Genomic DNA, 25,167 nt, shown 5'->3' on the forward strand with positions numbered 1-25,167 from the left:
CAACCAATGACAGTGTCTCAGTGGCATGCAACCACGAGCATCTGAGAAGCTCACATATCTGGAAGCCACACGGGAATTGGCTGATCTCCTTTGGGCCCAGCTGTGCGGCTCCCCTGGGGCATCTTCTCCTCCCCGGTCGGCTAGCCTGGGCATTTCTTCCCACAGTGAAGGCAGAAGCTTAAGAGAAGCAGAAAGATGGGAGGACCCATATATACCATCACTTCCCCCTCATTCTGTGGCCAAAGCGAGTCACGTGGCTGAACCCCGAGTCAGGCAGTCCCCTGTGGGAGGATTTACAAGAAATCGAGGGAGGAACGCAGGGAGGGGTGAGGAGTTACCACGAACAACACAAACTCCCACAGTGGCTTTTCGGGGCGTGTTTTGTTTTGGGGGGAATTCCTTTTGTGTCCTCCTGTTCTATTTGCATTCTCACAGTAACCCCACAGTTTATTTTTCTACTACTTGAAGTTTTCTAATGAAACGAAGCCTGGGTATGCCAGATAGGTTAGTGCTATGTACTGGAATATGGGTCTAGGTGATGGAGTAAAAATTTATATTCATCTGCAGAGGATGTGGCCTTTCCCCACTGTGGGCGGGGGAAGCTGTTGGATGGAGGCGCTATCCAGGTCTTAAATCTGCACCCAGACTGTCCCATTTATAAGTGGTTATCACGTTAGACACAAAGAATGACTCCTGCCGTGGAACGAGCAAACTTAGAATGACAGAGCCGTGCGATTGCTCCACCTCTGTCCCTGGTGGAATCCCTCATGAGGCAGGGAGTTGCTGTTCAAATTGTGAAAGGCTATTGGGGTAGGTTTAATTTAAAAAACTCCACCTCCTAAAATCTTGTCCTTATGATGCCCTGACTTGTGGTCAATCATAATTTTGTCTCCATTTGTAGCTTCAGCTAAAATCGTAATCATACTATAAGCCCCTTGACAACAGGGACGGACTCTGTCTTCTCTTTTTTTGGATCCACAGTTAATAGCACAGCTCCTGGGGTACATTGTAGGCATTCGATAAGTGTTTATTGAATGCTGTGTTTACCTAGGTAAGATTTAAAGTAAAAAGAAGTCTGTTTTTATCAACTTTTATACTCTTATTTTATAAATTCAATATTTATTACAAAAATAAATGCAGCATCATGGATAGTGGACTAGAGAGTGAGGGAAAGAGACTCATTTGGTTTGGGTGCACTGGGAAGGCGTCTTTGAAAACATTAGAGCTGAAACTTGGATGATGGGAAGAACCAGTCGTGCAAAGATCTGGGCCAGGACCTTCCAGGCAGAAGAAAGAGCAAATGCAAAAGCCCTGGTGTGGGTTTTGAGGTTGGGGCCAGTGTAAGGAACAGATTGAAAGGGCAGGGCCAGGCTGTGCAGGCCTTAAGGTAATGAGTTTGGATTTCCTCCTAAGTGTAGCACAAGGGCTTTTAACAGAGAAGTGACGCCAGCAGATGGCCCTGATTGCTCCGTGGACAGTAGGCTGCAAAGGGAGAGGCAGGGTTCGAGCAGGGAGACGGTGGAAGCCTTGGCCAGGGTCACTGCTGGGGATGCAGTGAGATGTTAGATGAGGGACATATTTTGGCTGTAGATCCAACAGGACTTCATATTATTTGGAAGCAGGTGCTGAGGACATGAGAGGTATTCACAGTGTATATTCTTCTAGGAACTAGTATTTATTTGAGGACTTTTTTTCCCCTTCTATTTGTGAAGAGGATCTAAACGAAAAGACAACAGAAAATAATGGACAACGAGAAGAGATCATTCGCCTCAAGCAAGAGAAAAGTTGCCTGCATGATGAATTGGTTTTTGCTGGTAAAAATAGATAATTAGTTTAAGTAACCTGAACGTTCTACGATACTACCATGATGGGCTAAATGAATTGTACCTCTCTCAAAATACTTCATGTATTTAATTAATTTATTTTAACACCCTTTGAGAAATGTGGAGGGACCAGGCAGGGAATTTTAAAGCTGTTATCGTGCCTCCCAGTTCACTCTGTTTTCCTCTTCTGTAAAATGAGGAGCTGCTCTCCCTTCTAGCTTGAGTGCATGACTATACTAGCTCACTAAAAACATAGTACTTGTGCTTAAAAATTCAATAAGAAAGAATCTTATGAGCCAAGTATTTGCAAATACTAGATAAAAATTAGGAATTCAACAGTTTTTCAATTTTGCAAATAGATCACCTGTAGTTATTACAGTTGGAAAATACTCATGTGTTTTGTTACATCAGTACGACCGCAAAATAATAATGTTGGGGATGAATTTTTCATGACTTAAAAGCAAGTTTGTCAATAAGGTGTAACTTAGGCCCCCTTCTGATAAACATAAAAGTGGCACTCCCCACTCTCCCTCACTGCCATGTTCTCCTACACTCTAACCCCAACCCACCCCAGTGTGTCAGAGTTTCTAGCCTCTCCTTTCTCTGCTCCCAACTGAGAATCACAGATATTTAGAGCTTATCTATATATGGCCCTGACAGCCAAGAAGATTTTGTTAGACTTTAATTTTGGTGGTTTGTATGAAGAAAATCATAGGTTTGGAGGTAAAGTTCCAAATAGAAATTAAATGAACTGGGACTTCCCTGGAGATCCAGTGGTTAGGACTTGGCGCGTCCACTGCAGGGGGCGCAGGTTCGATCCCTGGTCAGGGAACTAAGATCCCACATGCCATGTGGTATGGTCAAAAGAAAAAAGAATTTAATTAACTAAGTGAACATGTTTGGGTCTACTCATACCTACTCTCAATGTCCTTCCTGCTAGGAAGAGACTACATTTCTATAAGTTAAAGGGCAGAATACAGTATTATATTACATTTTTTCCAAATAAAATGAAATTTTTAATTTTAATCTCATGGGATTAAAGATTGGGGAAATGCAGTTTCCTACCACTAGAGGTCACTATTTCCATTTCTAGGATTCCTGTGTCTCAAAGTAATTATGTCTTACATTGTTACAGATACTTACATAAAGATATACATATATTTGTACATCTACACAAAGATATACATATGTTTGTAGCCTTATAGTTGAATTCCCACAATCTTTGGATCGGCATCTGTGTGCCAGGCACTCTGCTAGTGACTAAGAAGCTCATAGGCCCAAAGAGAGTTTAGTGCTCTACAGATGCTGTGAATAAAATGTGCGAGGTCAGAGGAAGGAAAAACATTTACAGAACATTTTAATAATCTCCTTTTTTTTTGGTTCATCTGTCTTTACTCATATGTTCTATTATGTATTACTAGGTAAAGTATATGTAATTTGTTAGATAATACTCTAATAAATCCATTTTATGAAATATTTTTTTATCCTTTTCTAAGCTGATTTCTTAAATATCTTTTCAATTCGTACCACTGTCTCAGAACAATTTTTGTGTGTTTAAATTATAAAAGTGAATTAAAGCCTGAAAAGAATTTTTAAAGGCTTAACATGATAATATGCTATCAGGTGTCATGGCTAAAAATTAACACATTTTATTCAAGGTTGGAAGATGTCTTAAAAATGTACTTTTAAGTTCAAAACTTCTTTTTCCTCTTGTTGAAGATGAAGTTCTTCACATAGGCTTAGAGACATGTTTCATTTGTACATGTTGCTTATAAGAAGTTTGCAAATGAAACAATGATACTAGTTTACATTTCTGTGGCCCCGCGAGTCCCATAAACAAGGCCCTGTGAGACTGAGTGAAGGTCTCCCAGGCAGTAAAAGGCACAGAAGCTTGATCAGAATTTGGCAGGTCCAGACGTCAGCACCCTTTCCTTTGTGCTGTCTTCCTTAGGCTGCCCGCTCAGGCAGGTGTCAGCAGAGTTCCATACCTCTGTGTCTTCAGTGACCAACTTGTGAAATAGGCGGACTCGCTCCACTTTGACCCCAGATAACCCAGCCACGTAGGAAAGTATCAAATCTAAGGAAACAATTCTATTTCGTGCAACAGTAGATTATTCTAAAGTCAGATTAAGGCAGTATTGAAATATATTTAAAATTATCCTTGAATGCCAAATAAAGTAGCTGGCTTTTGTTTAGGGGCCGTGCTGTGTCCAAAACAAGTATCTCTGAGTGCTGGGAATGCACCCAGCGTGTGATCATGCTGTTAATGGAAGAGGTGGGTAGAGCTGAGAGCAGCCGGAGTCCCAGATGCCCTGAGGGCGTCACTTCCATCCGGAAAGAGCTACTGTTTTACTGTTTCCTTTGTGCATAGAGTTGAATTCACAGAAACTAAATGCGACTCTACATAAACGTTGCAAGTGCACTACTTTTATAGGCTTTTGTTACGGTGTTGACTCACCTAATGCAAAGAAAGAAATTCAGAATTGAAGAGACGTAAGTTTTAAACCCGACGCCGTGGCTTTCACTGTGCCACGAGGCACAGTTCTCAATTCTGTGCACGAGGATTACCTTTAAAAGTAAAATGAGGGCTTCCCTGGTGGCGCAGTGGTTGAGAGTCCGCCTGCCGATGCAGGGGACACGGGTTCGTGCCCCGGTCCGGGAAGATCCCACATGCTGCGGAGCGGCTGGGCCAGTGAGCCATGGCCGCTGAGCCTGCGCGTCCGGAGCCTGTGCTCCGCAACGGGGGAGGCCACAACAGTGAGAGGCCCGCGTACCGCAAAAAAAAAAAAAAGTAAGATGATGCGGGACTTCCCCGGCGGTCCAGTGGTTAGGACTTTGCCTTCCAATGCAGGGGGTGAGGGTTCGATCCTTGGTCGGGGAGCTAGGATCCCACATACCTCGTGGCCAAAAGGCCAAGTCATAGAACAGAAGCAATATTGTGGCAAATTCAATAAAGACTTTAAAAATGGTCCACATCAGACTTCCCTGGTGGCACAGTGGTTAAGAATTCCCCTGCCAGTGCAAGGGACACGGGTTTGATCCCTGGTCTGGAAAGATGCCACATGCCGCGGAGCAACTAAGCCCGTGCGCCACAACTACTTAGCCTGCACTCTAGGCCTGTGAGCCACAGCTACTGAGCCCATGTGCCACAACTACTGAAGCCTGCGTGCCTAGAGCCCGTGCTCCACAACAAGAGAAGCCACCACAACGAGAAACCCGCACACCGCAACGAAGAGTAGCCGCCTCTCGCCACAACCAGAGAAAAACGCACGTGCAGTAGTGAAGACCCAATGCAGCCCAAAATAAATAAATAAAAAAAAATTTTAATGGTCCATATCAAAAAAAATCTTAAAAAAAAAAAGATGATGCTGCAGACCCGTATCAGAAGGGCTGAGCGTTAAGCGCGTTTGGCCAGGAGGTGGTGGCTTTCATAGATCGCTCCTCACGCTTTATTCCGCCTGGTCCCCAGTGACCGCCAGCAGACACTTTTGCAGAAAAGCTGTCCAGGTAGAGTTGCTGTCTCCAGCAAAGCTCATGCCTTTGTCCTTAAATGGTTTCTGTGACACTCCAAATGTAAAGCGATAATAATAAATATTTATATTCTTTTTCATCCACGAGAAAAATGACGTGGAAAAAGTGCTTTGTTAATAAACCATAGAAGTTGTAAACTTTGATTTAGGTTGCACCTGATTTACTCAAAACCGATTCATGTATTAATAATTAGAGGGTCAGTTTATGCATTTAGCCTCTTATAAAGAACTTCTTATAAAGATAGTGGGTTTTTTTAGGTGAGAAATTTATTGTTGATCTATCACTTCTCCGTGAATGAAATTATTTCCCCTTAAGCCTAATATTAGTATTTTGTTCCTGTACAAGTCTTCGTATAGCACTTTAGATCTTTCCTTTCTGGGGGTTCTCATCTGCCAAGTTCTGAAACTTTTCAAAGTACTGATTTCTCATACCCCAACCCTAGTGACAGCAAAGTGTCTGTGTTTCAGCAGAATGTTTATGGTCTTTGTAAAAGAATGAAGATTTAAAAAAAAAAAACAAAAACCTCTGTTCTGTCTTTTTGTGCTAGAAAATTGGGTGTAATACTATGTATTTTAAAGAAAATTCTGAATCTTAATTACCCATCAGGTAAAGAGTTTTCAAGAAAAAGAAAGTCTGCAAAGGAGTGCTGGACTTTCATTAAAATGGAAAGACAAGTTTGTCTACCTATGGGGTCACCTCGTAGGTCCAAATATCTTCAGTTTTTGCTCAGTGAGAATACATACAAGTGGCCTGATTGTGAGATTATATCAGATTGACTTACATACTGGTGAAAATAGTGATTTTTTTTTTTTTTTTTTGCCCCTTGTAATGTTAGTTTTTTTTCTGTTGGTAAAGGTAATATGCTGTTTGGATTTTTACAAGGTAAATGCATTTGTAAGTTACCTGTGTAATGTGAATAAGTAAGTAAAGAGTAAAGTAATATGTATTAAATTTAGAGATTTAGAAACCACCCCCTCAAAAAAAAAGAGGAAAATAATTGTCATTAATCCTTCCATCTAAAAAATAACTTGATACTTCAGCATGCTTGCTCTCAGCCTTTTTCTATGCTTATTTACATACAGACACACACATGTAATTTGAGCAGAGAGTTGGTACAGTTTTGAATACTTTTTTGACTTAACATTAATTATATTGTGAAAGTTTTCAAATTTGGTGAAGGATCTAGTCAGAATCACTGATGAAAGCTCTTTCCAGGCATCCATTTTGCAATTTTAAAATTCAGGAAGGAGGGGGGGCAAAAAGTTAGCCGCGCATAAAATTGTTGGAAATGAAGAGGTTTGTGTTGATATGGGCTGGTGAAAAACGTTTTAATAATATTTGTTCTTAAATAGTAGAGAGAGACAAAAGGAAAGACGAGTTACTGGATATCGCAAAGTCAAAGCAAGAACGCATGAGTGCAGAGCTGCATAATCTGCGACAGGTAGGCTCCCACTTACCTTCTCCGTTAGGTGGGAAACGCTTATAAACAAGCATCAAACTAGGAAAAGTGTGTGCCCAGTGATTTTGTTTATGATGCTTTTGGAATCCCGACGACGTGAAAGGTGTATCACATTAACCTAGCAGATAGGGTCTTGCTTATGGTAATTAAAGGTCAGGAGACTAGTTACATTAACAAATCTCAGTGCTAACATAGGAAAAATAAAAGCAAACACATTCAGCCTAGTTCTTTAGTCACTGTCTGATCTGTGTTGGCATTTCAGAGTGCCAGTTGTTGGCTCAGTTTAGCTTTGTTGTTACACTTTATTTTGATCTATCAATATCTATGGCAGATTTACATAAAACAACAGCGTGATCTGCAGTTTCTTAATTTCAATGTGGAAAGTTCTCAGGAATTAATACAGATATATGACTCAAAGGTGGAGGAATCAAAGGCCCTGGAATCCAGGTAATCTTAGTATGATGCTATTAATATGATCTTATATGTTATTCCATCGTTCAGTCAATATTTGTTAAGTACCTGCTGTGGGCCAGTACTTAACTACTGTTTGGTAGGTAGTAGGGAATAAATGTATGTGACCTAATCCTGGGTTGTAGTGAGAATTTTAGGCATGATCTTAATTTAACCATTTGATTAAATTCATTAAGCACATTATTTGTGTGTTTGTTGTGTAGAAGGCTTGGAGCTAAAGTAGAAATTACAGAGATGAATCATTTATTCATTCATTCAGCACTCAGTATTTTAGGCACGGGCTAGGAGTAGGGAAAAGGAAGATATATTGGGCATGGTACTTGCTTAAAATAATGCCAAAGAATGGTATAAATAACTGCAGTAGAAGTTCAGCTGAGGGTGAGCTCTGCTCTCAGCCTGATTTTCCCATTTTCCTTGTGAATAGGGGGAGACGTCTACTCCTACCTATAAAAGGCAGTGTGTGAATTAAATTGGTTTCTGTAAAATTAAAATATAAATATATGAGGTCTGGTTTAATTTAACAAGCATACAACTGCCCCACAGTTAAACTGAGTCCACTTTTACAAGCAGAAATGGTACAGGGAGTCATGGAAAGGAACAGGAATTCAGGGAGTTCCCCATCACCGCACATAGGAGCAGAAGCTGGGCTGGATGACGCAGCTCCTTTCCCCGGAGGGTGGAGTTCAGGATGGGGGTGGTCAGAGTTGCAGGGAGGGATGTAAGGAGCAGCTGTTGCTACAGACAGTAGAACTGGAGACTCACCCACACTTTGCTGCATTTGCTGTACTCTTCTTCGAGGTCTTTTGCTGGGGGTTGTCGCACCATTGCTCTGTATCCCAGCTGTGGCTGCTACTCATAAACACAAGACCAACCCAGCGACCTCTTGCAGGCAGAAGCCCCTAACCTATTGGCTCTTTCTCCTTTTTGCACTGCATTTCTCCTGGAAGGTACCTGGGCTGGATGATTGAGGTTATTCTTTAAGAACATAAAGTGGCTTATCCCATTCTAGAAGGAGGGATCAGAATCATACAGATTAGAACACCTGAATAGGTGTGACATGAAAAACTTTGACAATTTATTAGAAGGTTTATCACAATGATTTTTATTTTATGCACATGTGGTGTCACTTTTACCTTAGACCAGTTTTCCATATATAGATACACAGGCATCCAGCAGGTGAATGGGAGGGTCATGAATGCAGTAGGTGAGCACATCTGGCACTTGCCAATTTATCGTTGTACCTTGACTCTCCATTGCCTTTCAATCCTGACTTTATGTCTATTTAACTGTGAATTAGGAAGAGAAATAACAGATCAATCAACGAGTATTTACAGAACACTTAGTGTATGTTAAAGGCCGTCTTAGGTTCCAGGAGGATTAAAAATGCTTCTACATGTGAACAAAAACCTTAAGAATCTTTTTTTTTTTTTTTTTTTTGCGGTACGTGGGCTTTTCACTGCTGTGGCCTCTCCCGTTGCGGAGCGCAGGCTCAGCGGCCATGGCTCACGGGCCCAGCCGCTCCGCGGCATGTGGGATCTTCCCGGACCGGGGCACGAACCCGTGTCCCCTGCATTGGCAGGCGGACTCTCAACCCCTGCGCCACCAGGGAAGCCCCCTTTTTTTTTTTGTTTTTTGCGGTACGCGGGCCTCTCACTGCTGTGGCCTCTCCTGTTGCGGAGCACAGGCTCCGGACGCGCAGGCTCAGCGGCCATGGCTCACGGGCCCAGCCGCTTCGCGGCATGTGGGATCCTCCCGGACCGGGGCACGAACCCGCGTCCCCTGCATTGGCAGGCGGACTCTCAACAACTGCGCCACCAGGGAAGCCCCTTAAGAATCTTTTGACAAAACTTTTATATGTATGAAACAGTGAATGATATAGTTATAATAGGAAATTTGCTATCTGATTAATTAGATATATATTAATATAAACAGTAAGATAATGATTTGCAGTATGGAGAGTCAGTGCAGTGGACATTAAGGATGGGAAGAGGGGAGTGGGTGTGGTGGTCGGCAAGACTTCCTGGAGGAGGTTGGGCTAAAATTGGGCTCCAAGAATATAAAAATTCTACCTCATATTTTCAACTCAGACAAATGGGTCTTACTAGGGTTTAGCTCAGCTGATGAGGTTTGAGTGAAATATTTAGAACGACAGTATCAAGTGTATCTTATAACTTCCGTTTTTTGTAATGCCACCATAGCAGAGAAATGTGTTTATCAGACCTTGAAAATAACCACCTAAAAGTCGATTTTAAGAGGGAGGAAAATCAGAAGTCATTGGTTAAGGACCAAAAATTTGAGACCACGTTGGTTCAGCAAAATAAGTCAGACGAGAGCTCTTATGATGTATGCAAAGAGAAGAAACTACAGGTTAATACTTCATTTGGGGGAAAAAGTGTAATTGCTATCTCATCTCTACTTGCAAAAGACTTAGTGGAGAAACAAAAGTCTTGGTCTCTGGGAGGAAAAATCCAGACTGAACCCGAAAACAAAAGTACATTTTGCAAGATCCACGCAAAATCACCCAAAGGTAATGGAGGTGGGATCCAGAATGAAGAGAAACAACGCTCGGAAACATCAACATCTGTAGCCGATGAAAAGTGGCATGACGTCAGCCTTTACCTGGGCCTGGCCAGCTGTTCTGGTTCAAAACAACCAGAAAAGCTAGATGTCAAATGTCAAGATCACCTGGAAAGGTCTGGAGTCTCATGTTGCCATAAAAGCGAAGCCTGTCTGGATGAAAGCGACGTGTGGGAATCCAAGTGCTGCCACCCGAGTAACTTCATAATCGAAGCTCCAGGCCACCTGTCTGACGTGGAATGGATGAGCATCTTCAAGCCTTCCAGAGTGCAGAGAGTCGTGCGCCACAAATCGGTGTGCACTTGTTCGGAAAGTGCCAGTGGGACCAAATACAACTCCTCTACCAGGTCAGTCTTGTTTCATGTTTGTAAACTCCCAGGGAACCTACTTACTGTTCTGAGAACTCTAAAAGGGCTGCAATAGCCACTTCATGCCAACTGTGAAACGGAAAGCAGAGTTTACAAACAGAAATTGCGGTTTGACAAACGGTTTCCTCTTTTCATCACAGGGTAGGCTGTTGAGTTTTTGATTGTACAGAGGCTGTGTTGGATTCCAGTGAGAAGTTTGTGCCTAGGACAGCTTCTGAGGCAAAAGTTTTGCTTAAAAACAAAGCCGGTTGTCATGAGCTGAGCAAACATGTTTTATTTTAAAACGAACGGGGAGGTCACTTTACAGGGTAGAATGCTGCTGCGGAGCATTCCTCAGCCAGGATCCTTTTGAATCGATAAGCCGTTTCTTTCATGTCCAGATTACATTCCCTAGACCCCAGATAAGACATTCTTTTTGCCCCCATTGGCTTATTTACACATCCAACTGCTTTGGCCTTTGTGTTTACTTTACATTTCCCAAACTTTGTTACTTCTAAAAATCATGCAGGAGAAAGAATATTTGTATCTAATAAGCTGGTAACAGTTACTGGTTTCTTTTTTTCCAGTTTTATTGAGATATAACTGGCATACAGCACTGTATAAGTTTAAGGTGTTCGGCATAATGATTCCAGTGCATCAGGAAATGATGACCACAGTAGGTTTAGTGAACATCCATCATCTCATAGAGACACAAAATAAGAGACAAAGAGAAAAATATATTTTTTCCTTGTGATGAGAACTCTTAGGATTTACTTTCTCAACAACTTTTTTTTTTTTTTTTTGCGGTACGTGGGCCTCTCACTGCTGCAGCCTCTCCCGCTGCGGAGCACAGGCTCCGGACGCGCAGGCTCAGCGGTCATGGCTCACGGGCCCAGCCGCCCCGCGGCATGTGGGATCTTCCCGGACCGGGGCACAAACCCGTGTCCCCTGCATCGGCAGGCGGACTCTAAACCACTGCACCACCAGGGAAGCCCTCAACAACTTTTATATATAACCTACAGCAGTGTTAATTACATTAATCCTACTGTACATGAAATCCCTAGTTCTTATGTATCTCATAACTGGAAGCTTGTGCCTTTTGACCACCCTTATCCAACTGGTTTTTTTAAGAGAAAAAAAATGGATTAGTTTCTGGCATATGCTGCATTTTTCAGGCTCATCTTACTGTTCGAATTGCTGAATCTTGTAGTTAGTTGAGGGGTGCTACACTAATGTCTGCTATTGTTAAAGCAAACCTAGCTCTTTGATCTTAAATTACAGAAAGGATGAAGCCTCTGTTTTGAGAGCCTTATTTTAATCATCACATTGACTTTCATAGGACTCTATGATTAAACTTCCCTTCTGGTATTTTCATTGTTTGGATTATCGTTTGGCCCTTTTAGAAGCCTGAGTCGCTTAAAAATCATAGTTATTCTGTCAACAAAAACTGGTTTTTACACTAAATATTATCTATTCATATTTGGTTTTTAAAGATCATCTTAGATAATTGCAAGTACCAGGAGGGCACAACTTCCTATTTTTCACTATTGAACAAGAACACGCATATATTAAGGGAAAAGCTTCTGTTAAGTAGTTTGTTTTTTTTTTTTTTTTTTTTTTTGTGTTAAGTAGTTTTAAGAGCAGAGCGGACACATATTAAACTTAGTGTATGAAAGAAATTCAAAGACAATTTCAGAGTTTTCTTTCAAGGCCCTTTTGACCTCCGTGGCTTGAAATGATTCAAGTGACTTCTTGTTCTGCCAGCAGAGGCCAAGGCATCGCATGACAAACGCGTGATTAAGTGGAAAAGATAATGATGTTTTCCTGTTTTTCCTTAGATTATACGAGCTTCTGTACCTACTTCATCACCTGACTAAAATGGTCACATTTATACCACCGTTCCATTTGCCGTGCAGGGGTTTACGTGTGGAGGGGGCAGCCGCCGCGGCCTGCTCTGCCTGCCTCACGGGGCCTGTGGGAGGAAGAGGTTTCCAGGGTCTCTTGCTCTCAGCTCTGCTTTGAGCCCGGTGTTAACAACGCACCAGAAACTTAGCTGCACGTGTCTGTTCTCTAACTACTGAGACCCTATGGAAGAATCAAGGACCCACAACAGTGCCATTCTGCTTTCACAGAAGGACTCGTAAAAGACCATTAACAAAAATCAGTCTCAGAAACCAAAAACCTAGAATCTTCCAATGTTTAACCTTACTCTGTATTCATTTTTTTTCTCTTTTGGATGATCTCGTCTCTCACACCTTCTTTTCCTTGCTTTTTTTTTGTGGGTGTGGGGAGGAACGCAATTCTCTCTTCTGTAGTTACCCTTTAACGAGGAATTTGGTTTTAATTCTTACTGCTAAAGGTATGCATTCATTTCTAATATTCTACACAAATATTCTGCTCAAGTCTCTAATGTTCTATTCAAACTTGAGCTTCATCATCAGAAAAGAAAACATTTTTTTTTTTTGTCCTGTTGAGATACTTTCAAGTATAACAGTATTGGTGACATGTGTCTGCTCTTGTTTCAAGATGCCTGTTTTTGTTTTTGTTTTATTATTCACAGTGAGCTGATTGCCAGCCAGCAGTCCCACTGTTTGGGTTCTTCAAAATCTGCCTTAAGAGAGGATGAGAAGTTGATAGAGACGGAGTCCTCTTCTGATAAAAAGAATTCATCTAAGATTTTGTTAGTCAACAAAGATGCAGCATTGCCCAGTGAAAAGGTTTGTATTTCGCTTAGAAATACCCAGCTTATTCAAGCAAGACTTCTCCCCAGCATACTTTTTTTTTTTTTTTTTTTTTTTTTTTTTTTTGCCGTACGCGGGCCTCTCACTGTCGTGGCCTCTCCCGTTGCAGAGCACAGGCTCCGGACACGCAGGCCCAGCGGCCATGGCCCAAGGGCCCAGCCGCTCCGCGGCATGTGGGATCCTCCCGGACCGGGGCACGAACCCGTGTCCCCTGCATCGGCAGGCAGACTCCCAGCGACTGCGCCACCAGGGAAGCCCTCCCAGCATACTTTTAATTCCCCTAGAGCACTACTGTTAGTGTGCTTAATTTTGGCTATTCTTCAGGTTTTTTTTTTTTTTACTTATAGGACTTTAATTTCTATTACTTAACTGAAGTCATAATTATTTACCTTCTCTTTTCTTTAAATATCCTATAGATAACTTCAGGTAGGATGTCCCTCAGGCCCTCCAGGTGACTGATCTATCTATTTTTAATAAATATTTTAAACACACAGAAAATGAAAAATACAAGTTACTATGTACTTACATTCGGATTTAACACGTTGACATTTTGCCATATTTGCTTTATTTTTCAACTTGTGAAATAAATAAAATGTTACAGATAGAGGGTAAGTTCGTGTGCCATTCTGCCTGTGCCTACCCTCCACCCCCACCAGTTAACCACTACCCTGAAGTTGCATCCATGCTTGCTTTATGCTTTTATGTTTTACATAAAAGTGTATACTTAAGGGCAGGAATAGAGACGCAGACGTAGAGAACAGACGTGTGTACACAGCGCGGGGGAAGAGGGGGATGAATTGGGAGATTGGGATTGACATATATACAGTACAACGTGTACAACAGATAGCTAGTGGGCACCTGCCGTATAGCACAGGGAAGCTCAGCTCAGTGCTCTGTGGTGACCTAGATGCTGGCGGGGGGGAGGGGAGGAGGGAGGGAGGGAGGTCCAAGAGGGAGGGGATATATGTATACACGTAGCTGATTCACTTTGTTGTACAGCAGAAACTGACACAACATTGTAAAGCAACTATACCACAATTAAAAAAAAAATTACATACTATTGTTTTGTTTAAGATGTACATGAATGGTAAACTGCCGTCTGTATCCTTTCTGATGTGATTTTCCAGCTTTGTCAGTGTTTTGTGACCTTCATCTGTGCTGACACTGTGGACCTATAGCCTCTTCATTTTGATTGTTGCTTGATGTGCAGGGTCCAGTGATTGAATAAACCGTAGTCTGTCCACGGCCCTACAGACAGGCAGTGAGGTTGTGTCTACAGTGTCATTATTGTGGATGAGCCAGTGTTTCCAACATGAATGGGGTCCCCCTTGCAGGTGGTTCGTAAAGAAAATAAGTTCAAGTAAACTTAGTTATTTTTGGTGTTATTTTGGGAAGATATCCGGGAAGATGAGTTGGGTTCAAATCCCGGTTTTGCTTTGTCTTAGCTCAGTGACGTTAGTACAGTTATTTAATTTCTTTGAGCCTCAGTTTCTTCGCCTGCAAATATGCAGTTATAACATCACAGTTGCTTGGTTTAAAGGGGATATTGGAGGGCCTGGCCCCTAATGGGTATTTGATGACTGTTAGTTCTCTTTGTTCAAAATTGACTGCACCAAAGTGTTGACTAGGATCCGGAGCACCTGGGACTTTTGTTCACTGATGGTGAGACTGTAAATGGTAGAGCCACTCTGGAAAACACTGGGTACTTTCTATTAAAAAACTACTTAAAAAAAAATTAAATATACACCTACCATATGACCCAGCTGTTCTACTCCTAGAGAAATGGAAACAAAGGTCCACAGAAATATTAAAGCAGCTTTATTTGCACTCGCTAAAAAAACTGGAAACAACCCAAATATACTGCAGTAAGTGAATAGATAAAACTGTGGTATATCCATACAATGGAGTACTTCTCAGCAATAAAAAGGAATGAACTATCTATACACATACAGCATAGGTAAATCTCAAGATAATTATGCTGAGTGAAAGAAGCCAGACAGACAAAAGTATGTAATGCATCTATATAAAACTCTAGAAGATGCAAACTAATCTCTGGTGACTGAAAGCAGATCAGTAGTTGTCTGGGAATGGCGAGGAGGCACTCATAGAGGCAGGAATTCCGAAGGGCCAGAGGCGTGATAAACGCGACCCGTATTCATTGTGGGGATGGCTTCATGGGTGTGTACTCATGTACACATGTATGTAGGAAGTCATCAGATTGTACACTTAATTAGTTATTTTTGGGGGCGTCGGGTCTTCGTTGCTGCGCGTGGGCTTTCTCTAGTTGTGTCGAGCAGGGGCTACTCTTCGTTGCGGTGCGTGGGCTTCTCATTGCGGTGGCTTCTCTTGTTGCGGAGCACAGGCTCTAGGCGCGCGGGCTTCAGTAGTTGTGGCATGTGGGCTCAGTAGTTGTGGCTCGCGGGCTATAGAGCGCAGGCTCAGTAGTTGTGGTGCATGGGCTTAGCTGCTCCGTGGCATGTGGGATCTTCCCAGACCAGGGATCGAATCCGTGTCTCCTGCATTGGCGGGCGGATTCTTAACCACTGCGCCACCAGGGAAGCCCCTGTACACTTAATTGTACAGTTAATTGTTATGTCCACTGTGGAAAACTCACAGATTGTACACTGTGGAAAGCTTTTTACACAAAGTTGAAAATTAAATAAGAATAAACAAACTAAGGCATATTTCCACTTTTTTTTTTTTTTTTTTTTGCAGTATGCGGACCTCTCACTGTTGCGGCCTCTCCCGCTGCGGAGCACAGGCTCCGGACGCACAGGCTCAGCGGCCATGGCTCATGGGCCCAGCCGCTCTGCGGCACGTGGGATCTTCCCAGACCGGGGCACGAACCCGTGTCCCCTGTATCGGCAGGCAGACTCTTAACCACTGCACCACCAGGGAAGCCCTCCACTTATTTTTAAAAGCTAACAAGATTTAGTGTTAAAGTTGCATTTTTTTAAGTATTTTGACCTGGTAATTACAGCCTTGGCAAGTTGATTTAAGAGAGGTAAACAATGCCTAGGATTCTCTTATCACATGGATGTTACTTAATTAGTTGTAAGTTCTGTTTAAGTCAAATTATTTAGCAAAGTAGGTTCTAAGAAATAAATGGAATTTGGTTCTTCTAGTGTTTAATGCCCTGCTTTGATATGTAATACCTAAAGTCAAACATTGGGCTTCCCTGGTGGCGCACTGGTTGAGAGTCCGCCTGCCGATGCAGGCGACACGGGTTCGTGCCCCGGTCCGAGAGGATCCCACATGCCGTGGAGCGGCTGGGCCCGTGAGCCATGGCCGCTGAGCCTGCGCGTCCGGAGCCTGTGCTCTGCAACGGGAGAGGCCACGGCAGTGAGATGCCCGCGTACCGCAAAAAAAAAACCAAAACAAAACGAAAAATAAAGTCAAACATTAATGAACAGTTAACATTTGTGTTTGTTACATTGTACTTGTAAACATAAACAATGAAAAGTGCTTCTTGTTTTCATGAATGCTGGAATTGTGTTGCTTTCCCAGGATGATTTTTCTCCCACAAGCAAGCTTCAGCGTTTGCTGGCAGAATCCCGTCAGATGGTTACAGATCTGGAGCTGAGCACTCTGCTCCCCATCAGCTCTGAGAATCTCAGCAGCAGCGCCAAAAATGTACGTGGTTCCTTTTCTTTTGACCCCATCTGTAGTATGCAAACACTCCAGTCGTTGTGCGCAAACGTCCCTTTCTGTTAGAATGAAAGGCGAGGAGGTAGCAGGCTGGGTTTAAGGAGAAAGAGAAAGTTATACTCAGATGTCGCCACACCCAGACTTCCTCTTTCCAGTTACCTGGGCACATGCACGTACATTCTGGGGGATTTTTAAAAAATATTTTATTGTAGAAAATTTCAAATACAGATGTAGAAAGAATACTTCCAGTCACAGAGCTTCAGTAACCATCGGCTTTCTGCTGTTTTGTTTCATCTTCCCCCATCCGTACCTGTTTTCTCCTGAAACTTTTTTTTTTTTTTTTTTTTTTTTTTTTTTTTTTTTTGCGGTCCGCGGGCCTCTCACTGCTGTGGCCTCTCCCGTTGCGGGGCACAGGCTCCAGACGCGCAGGCTCAGCAGTCATGGCTCAGGGGCCCAGCCGCTCCGCGGCATGTGGGATCTTTCCGGACCGGGGCACGAACCCGTGTCGCCTGCATCGGCAGGCGGACTCTCAACCACTGCGCCACCAGGGAAGCCCATCTCCTGAAACATTTTAAAGCAAATCCTAGACATCATATCATTTCACTCATGTGTACTTCATTCTGTAGCTCTAACAGATAAGGACTTTTTTCACACCCAGCCAAATTAACAGGAACTCTTTAATTTCGTCTGATGACTAGACCACGTTAAGGTTTCCCCATTTATCTCAAAAATGTCTTTTTACTCGTTATTCAAATCAATACTCAACCGAGGTCCATACTTTGCACTTGGATAAGTCCCTTAAGGTCTCTCTTAATCACTAACAGTTCCTTCTCCTTCCCTCCCTCCCTCTTTCCTTCCTTCCTTCTTCTCCCTCCTCTTTCCTCTTCTTCTTTCATTGTTTTTTTTTTTTTTTTTTTTTTTGCGGCACGCGGGCCTCCCACTGTTGTGGCCTCTCCCGTTGCGGAGCACAGGCTCCGGACGCACAGGCTCAGCGGCCATGGCTCACTGGCCCAGCCGCTCCACGGCATGTGGGATCTTCCCGGACCGGGGCACGAACCTGTGTCCCCTGCATCGGCAGGTGGACTCTCAACCACTGCGCCACCAGGGAAGCCCCCAACCTTGATTTTGTCGGTCCATTTGATTTTAGCCATTCTAGTAGATCTGAAATGGCATCTCGTTGCCATTGAATAATTTGCATTTTCCTGTTAACCTAATGATGTGCATCTTCATGTGCTCTTTGGCCCTTCATATGTCTTCTTCTGTGCAGTGTCTTTAAGTCCTTTGCCCATTTTTAATTTGATTGTTTCCTTTTATATTAATTGAGTTGTAAGAGTTTTTCATATAGTCTAGACACAAGTTCTTTATCTTTTGTCAAATATATTATTAATATTTTCTCCTAGTTTGTGGCTTGCCTTTTCATTCTCTTAAGAATAAAAGAGCAGAAATTTGAAATTTTGATGAAGTCCAATTTATCCTTTTTTTTTTTTAATGGTGTGTTTTTTGTTCCAAGAAGTCTACCTCAAGGTTGTGAATATTTTCTCCTCCTAGAAGTTTTTTGGTTCTGTTTAGGTCTATGGTTTATCTCTTATTTAAATTTTGTGGATGGTGTGAAGTAAAGATCAAGGTTCATTTTTCTCCATACAGACTTTAGCTCCATCATCGTCATCATTTGTTGAAAAGACTGTCCTTTCTCCATTGAATTACTTTCAGCATCTTTATTGAAAATCCGTTGACTGTATATTCAAGGGTCTATTTCTGGAGTCTCCAATCCGTTCCATTGATATGGTTGTTCTCCTTACACCAATACCACACCAAATTGATTACATAACTCTATAGGAAATCTTGAAATCAGTATACATCCTTGACTTTGTTTGCAAAATTGTTTTGCCTATTCTAGGCCCTTTGCCAGGTCCATAGCAATTTTAGAGTCAACGTGTCAGTTTTTTTAAAGTGCCCTCTGGTATTGTGATTTCATTGATCTACGGATCACTTTGGGAAGGATTGACATCTGTGAACAGAGTATATCTCCAGTTGCTTAGGTCTTCCTTCTTTTCTCTTAAACCATATTTTGTAGTTTTCATTGTAGGGGTCTTACACATTTCTTTTTAATTTATTTTATTAATGTATTAATTTTTGGCTGCATTGGGTCTTCGTTGCTGTGCATGGGCTTTCTCTAGTTGTGTCGACGGGCTTCTCATTGCGGTGGCTTCTCTTGTTGCAGAGCACGGGCTCTAGGTGCACAGGCTCAGTAGCTGTGGCACGCGGGCTCAGTAGTTGTGGCTTGTGGGCTCTAGAGCACAGGCTCAGTAGTTGTGGCACACGGGCTTAGTTGCTTCGCAGCATGTGGGATCTTCCTGGACCAGGGCTCTAACCCGTGTCCCCTGCATTGGCAGGCGGATTCTTAACCACTGCGCCACCAGGGAAGCCCCATTACACATCTTTTTAAAAATTTATTCCTAACATTTTGTTTATTGATGCCATCATATGTGGTATTTTAAATTTCATTCTCAAATTGTTTGTTGATGATATAAAGAACGATAATTGCCTTTTATAAATTGCATCTTTGCTACCTGGGCTCTTTGGTGGGGCTGATGGCAGACTGTGGGAGGGCTCACGCCAAGGAGTACTTCCCAGAACTTCTGCTGCCAGTGTCCTGGTCCCCATGGTGAGCCACAGCCACCGCCCACCTCTGCAGGAGACCCTCCAACACTAGCAGGAAACTTGCACAAGCCTCTTAGATAGCCTCATCCACCAGAGGGCACACAGCAGAAGCAAGAAGAACTACAGTCCTGCAGCCTGTGGAACAAAAACCACATTCACAGAAAGATAGACCAGATGAAAAGGCAGAGGGCTATGTACCAGATGAAGGAACAAGATAAAAACCCAGAAAAACAACTAAATGAAGTGGAGATAAGCAACCTTCCAGAAAAAGAATTCAGAATAATGATAGTGAAGATGATCCAGGACCTCAGAAAAAGAATGGAGGCAAAGATCGAGAAGATGCAAGAAATGCTTAACAAAGACCTAGAAGAATTAAAGAGCAAACAAACAGAGATGAACGAACAATACGATAACTGAAATGAAAACTACACTAGAAGGAATCAATAGCAGAATACCTGAGGCAGAAGAACGGATAAGTGACCTGGAAGACAGAATGGTGGAATTCACTGCTGTGGAACAGAATAAAGAAAAAAGAATGAAAAGAAATGAAGACAGCCTAAGAGACCTCTGGAACAATATTAAACGCAAAAACATTCACATTATAGGGGTCCCAGAAGGAGAAGAGAGAGAGAAAGGACCAGAGAAAATATTTGAAGAAATTATAGTTGAAAACTTCCCTAACATGGGAAAGGAAATAGCCACCCAAGTCCAGGAAGTGCAGCGAGTCCCATACAGGATAAACCCAAGGAGAAACAGGCTGAGACACATAGTAATCAAACTGGCAAAAATTAAAGACAAAGAAAAAGTATTGAAAGCAGCAAGGGAAAAACGACAGATAACATACAAGGGAACTCCCATAAGGTTAACAGCTGATTTCTCAGCAGAAACTCTACAAGCCAGAAGGGAGTGGCGTGATATACTTAAAGTGATGAAAGGGAAGAACCTACAACCAAGATTACTCTACCCGGCAAGGATCTCATTCAGATTCGATGGAGAACTCAAAAGCTTTACAGACAAGCAAAAGCTAAGAGTATTCAGCACCACCAAACCAGCCCTACAACAAATGCTAAAGGGACTTCTCTAAGTAGGAAACACAAGAGAAGAAAAGGACCTACAAAAACAAACCCAAAACAATTAAGAAAATGGTCATAGGAACATACATATCGATAATTACCTTAAACATGAATGGATTAAATGCTCCAACCAAAAGACACAGGCTTGCTGAATGGATACAAAAACAAGACCCATATATATGCTGTCTACAAGAGACCCACTTCAGACCTAGGGACACATACAGACTGAAAGTGAGGGGATGGAAAAAGATATTCCATGCAAATGGAAATCAAAAGAAAGCTGGAGTAGCAATACTCATATCAGACAAAATAGACTTTAAAATAAAGAATGTTACAAGAGACAAGGAAGGACACTACATAATGATCAAGGGATCAATCCAAGAAGAAGATGTAACAATTATAAATATATATGCACACAACACAGGAGCACCTCAATACATAAGGCAACTGCTAACAGCTATAAAAGAGGAAATTGGCAGTAACACAGTAATAGTGGGGGACTTTAACACCTCACTTACACCAATGGACAGATCATCCAAAATGAAAATAAATAAGGAAACAGAAGCTTTAAATGACACAATAGACCAGATAGATTTAACTGATATTTATAGGACATTCCATCCAAAAACAGCAGATTACACTTTCTTCTCAAGTGTGCACAGAACACTCTCCAGGATAGATCACATCTTGGGTCACAAATCAAGCCTCAGTAAATTTAAGAAAATTGAAATCATATCAAGCATCTTTTCTGACCACAATGCTATGAGATTAGAAATCAATTACAGGGAAAAAAACGTAAAAAACACAAACACATGGAGGCTAAACAATACGTTACTAAATAACCAAGAGATCACTGAAGAAATCAAAGAGGAAATCAAAAAATACCTAGAGACAAATGACAATGAAAACACGACCATCCAAAACCTATGGGATGCAGCAAAAGCAGCTCTAAGAGGCAAGTTTATAGCTATACAAGCCTACCTCAAGAAACAAGAAAAATCTCAAATAAACAATCTAACCTTACACCTAAAGGAACTAGAGAAAGACAAACAAACAAAACCCGAAGTTAGCAGAAGGAAAGAAATCATAAAGATCAGAGCAGAAATAAATGAAATGGAAACAAAGAAAACAATAGCAAAGATCAGTAAAACTAAAAGCTGGTTCTTTGAGAAGATAAACAAAATTGATAAACCATTAGCCAGACTCATCAAGAAAACGAGGGAGAGGACTCAAATCAATAAAGTTAGAAATGAAAAAGGAGAAGTTACAACAGACACTGCAGAAATACAAAGCATCCTAAGAGACTACTACAAGCAACTCTATGCCAATAAAATGGACAAATTCTTAGAAAGAGATAACCTTCCAAGACTGAACCAGGAAGAAACAGAAAATATGAACAGACCAATCACAAGTAATGAAATTGAAACTGTGATTAAATGTCTTCCAACAAACAAAAGTCCAGGACCAGATCGCTTCACAGGTGAATTCTATCAGACATTTAGAGAAGAGCTAACACCCATCCTTCTCAAACTCTTCCAAAAAATTGCATAGGAAGGAACACTCCCAAACTCATTCTATGAGGCCACCATCACCCTGGTACCAAAACCAGACAAAGATACTACAAAAAAAGAAAATTACAAACCAATATCACTGATGAATATAGATGCAAAAATCCTCAACAAAATACTAGCAAACAGAATCCAACAACACATTAAAAGGATCATACACCATGATCAAGTGGGATTTATCCCAGGAATGCAAGGATTCTTCAATATACGCAAATCAATCGATGTGATATACCATATTAACAAATTGAAGAATAAAAACCATGTGATTATCTCAATAGATGCAGAAAAACTTTTGACAAAATTCAACATCCATTTATGATAAAAACTCTCCAGAAAGTGGGCATAGAGGGAACCTATCTCAACATAATAAAGGCCAGATACGACAAACCCACAGCAAACATCATTCTCAGTGTTGAAAAACTGAAAGCCTTTCCTCTAAGATCAGGAACAAGACAAGGATGTCCACTCTCACCACTATTATTCAACGTAGTTTTGGAAGTCCTAGCCACGGCAGTCAGAGAAGAAAAAGAAATAAAAGAAATACAAATTGGAAAAGAAGAAGTAAAAGTGTCACTGTTTGCAGATTGACACTATACATAGAGAATTCTAAAAACGCCACCAGAAAACTACTAGAGCTAGTCAATGAATTTGGTAAAGCTGCAGGATACAAAATTAATGCACATTGATCTCTTGCATTCCTATACACTAATGATGAAAAATCTGAAAGAGAAATTAAGGAAACATTCCCATTTACCATTTCAACAAAAAGAATAAAATACCTAGGAATAAACCTACCTAGGGAGACAAAAGACCTGTATGCAGAAAACGATAAGACACTGATGAAAGAAATTAAAGATGATACCAACAGATGGAGAGATATACCATGTTCTTGAATTGGAAGAATCAATACTGTGAAAATGACTATACTACCCAAAGCAACCTACAGATTCAATGCAATCCCTATCAAATTACCAATGGCATTTTTTATGGAACTAGAACAAAAAGTCTTAAAATTTGTATGGAGACACAAAGGACCCCGAATAGCCAAAGCAGTCTTGAGGGAAAAAAACAGAGCTGGAGGAATCAGACTCCCTGACTTCAGACTATACTACAAAGCTACAGTAATCAAGACAATATGGTACTGGCACAAAAACAGAAACACAGATCAATGGAATAAGATAGAAAGCCCAGAGATAAACCCACACACTTATGGTCAACTAATCTATGACAAAGGAGGCAAGGATATACAATGGAGAAAAGACAGTCTCTTCAATAAGTGGTGCTGGGAAAACTGGACAGCTACGTGTAAAAGAATGAAATTAGAACACTCCCTAACACCATACACAAAAATAAACTCAAAATGGATTCGAGACCTAAATGTAAGACCGGACACTATAAAACTCTTAGAGGAAAACATAGGAAGAACACTCTTTGACATAAATCACAGCAAGATCTTTTTTGATCCACCTCCTAGAATAATGGAAATAAAAACAAAAATAAACAAATGGGACCTAATGAAACTTAAAAACTTTTGCACAGCAAAGGAAACCATAGAGACAAAAAGACAACCCTCAGAATGGGAGAAAATATTTGCAAACAAATCAATGGACAAAGGATTAGGACAAAGGATTAATCTCCAAAATATATAAACAGCTCATGCAGCTCAATATTAAAAAAACAAACAACCCAATCCAAAAATGGGCAGAAGACCTAAATAGACATTTCTCCAAAGAAGACATACAGATGGCCAAGAAGCACATGAAAAGCTGCTCAACATCACTAATTATTAGAGAAATGCAAATCAAAACTACAATGAGGTATTGCCTCACACCAGTTAGAATGGGCATCATCAGAAAATCTACAAACAACAAATGCTGGAGAGGGTGTGGAGAAAAGGGAACCCTCTTGCACTGTTTGTGGGAATGTAAATTGATACAGCCACTGTGGAGAACAGTATGGAGGTTCCTTAAAAAACTAAAAATAGAATTACCATATGATCCAGCAATCCCACTACTGGGCATATACCCAGAGAAAACCATAATTCAAAAAGACACATGCACCCCAGTGTTCACTGCAGCACTATTTACAATAGCCAGGTCATGGAAGCAACCTAAATGCCCATTGACAGATGAATGGATAAAGAAGTTGTGGTACATATATACAGTGGAATAATACTCAGCCATAAAAAGGGACGAAACTGGGTCGTTTGTTGAGACGTGGATGGATCTAGAGACTGTCATACAGGGTAACGTAAATCAGAGAGAAACAAATATCATATATTAACGCATGTATATGGAACCTAGAAAAATGGTACAGATGATCCAGTTTGCAGGGCAGAAGTTGAGACACAGATGTAGAGAAGAAACGTATGGACACCAAGGGGGGAAAGCCGCAGGGTGGTGGGGATGGTGGTGTGCTGAATTGGGAGATTGGGATTGACATGTATACACTGATGTGTATAAAATTGATGACTAATAAGAAAAAAAAAAGCGTCTTTGCTAAATCCACCTATTCTAGTAGATTTTCTGTAGCTTCTTAGGATTTTCTACATACACAGTCATGTCATTTGTGAATAAAGAATTTCTTTTTCTAATTTTTATGCCTTATTTCTTTTTCTTTACCTTATTGCCCTGGCTAAGACTTCCAGATCGATACTGAATGGAAATAGTGAGAGCGAACATCCTCGCCTTGTTCCATGAAATACTCTCTCTGGTGGCATTTCTTGCTTAGCTCTTCCTCACATTGGAATTTTGTTAGACTCAGAGTTCTATGGGGCAGTTTCTGTGTGACAGATGATCTGAAACTAGGACATTAACCATTTTAGAATCAACATGCTCACTGCCACTAGCTTCAACAGGTTATTGCAAAGATTACCTTAAAGAATACTGGGCTCCCTGAATCGTGATTTTTAAAAGTATTTGTGCCATGTGTGCCGTATAAGCTTTTCAGAGTAGAAACCATGATGGACTTGTGGTGTTTTCTAGGAAGATTTTTTTCTTGACAAAATCTTTGAAGCATTAGTGAAGTAGTTTATTTACATTGGGGCAGAACATATTTTTAAGTATTGGTGATGGTTTTTAAGTTTTTTAACAACTTTGTTAAAGGATAACGTGCATACCATAAAGTTCTCCCATGTAAAAGTGTACAATTCAGTGGTTTTAGTATATTTACAAAGTTGTGCAACCATCACCATAGTCTGAGTGTAGAACATTTTCATCATTCCAGAAGAACCTTGTACCCACTGGCAGTTTCTCCCCACTCCGCCTCC

At 41.3% G+C, this 25,167-nt stretch overlaps 1 protein-coding gene across 2 annotated transcripts in view; it reads left to right on the forward strand.

Moving 5' to 3' along the window:
• Positions 1-25,167, forward strand: part of CCDC62 (coiled-coil domain containing 62) — a 40,720-nt gene that overhangs the window by 10,480 nt on the left and 5,073 nt on the right. Inside the window, exons 6-12 of one of the 2 annotated variants that reach the window (XM_060170464.1) lie at positions 1,713-1,814; positions 6,210-6,248; positions 6,707-6,795; positions 7,145-7,260; positions 9,483-10,208; positions 12,769-12,925; positions 16,457-16,582. In XM_060170464.1, coding sequence (XP_060026447.1) covers positions 1,713-1,814; positions 6,210-6,248; positions 6,707-6,795; positions 7,145-7,260; positions 9,483-10,208; positions 12,769-12,925; positions 16,457-16,582 — 1,355 coding nt within the window. The remainder of the gene's footprint in view (positions 1-1,712; positions 1,815-6,209; positions 6,249-6,706; positions 6,796-7,144; positions 7,261-9,482; positions 10,209-12,768; positions 12,926-16,456; positions 16,583-25,167) is intronic. The other variant, XM_060170463.1, reaches the window with a different exon arrangement.

Source organism: Lagenorhynchus albirostris, chromosome 14 (assembly GCF_949774975.1).
Source record: "Lagenorhynchus albirostris chromosome 14, mLagAlb1.1, whole genome shotgun sequence".
Classification (NCBI taxonomy): domain Eukaryota; kingdom Metazoa; phylum Chordata; class Mammalia; order Artiodactyla; family Delphinidae; genus Lagenorhynchus; species Lagenorhynchus albirostris.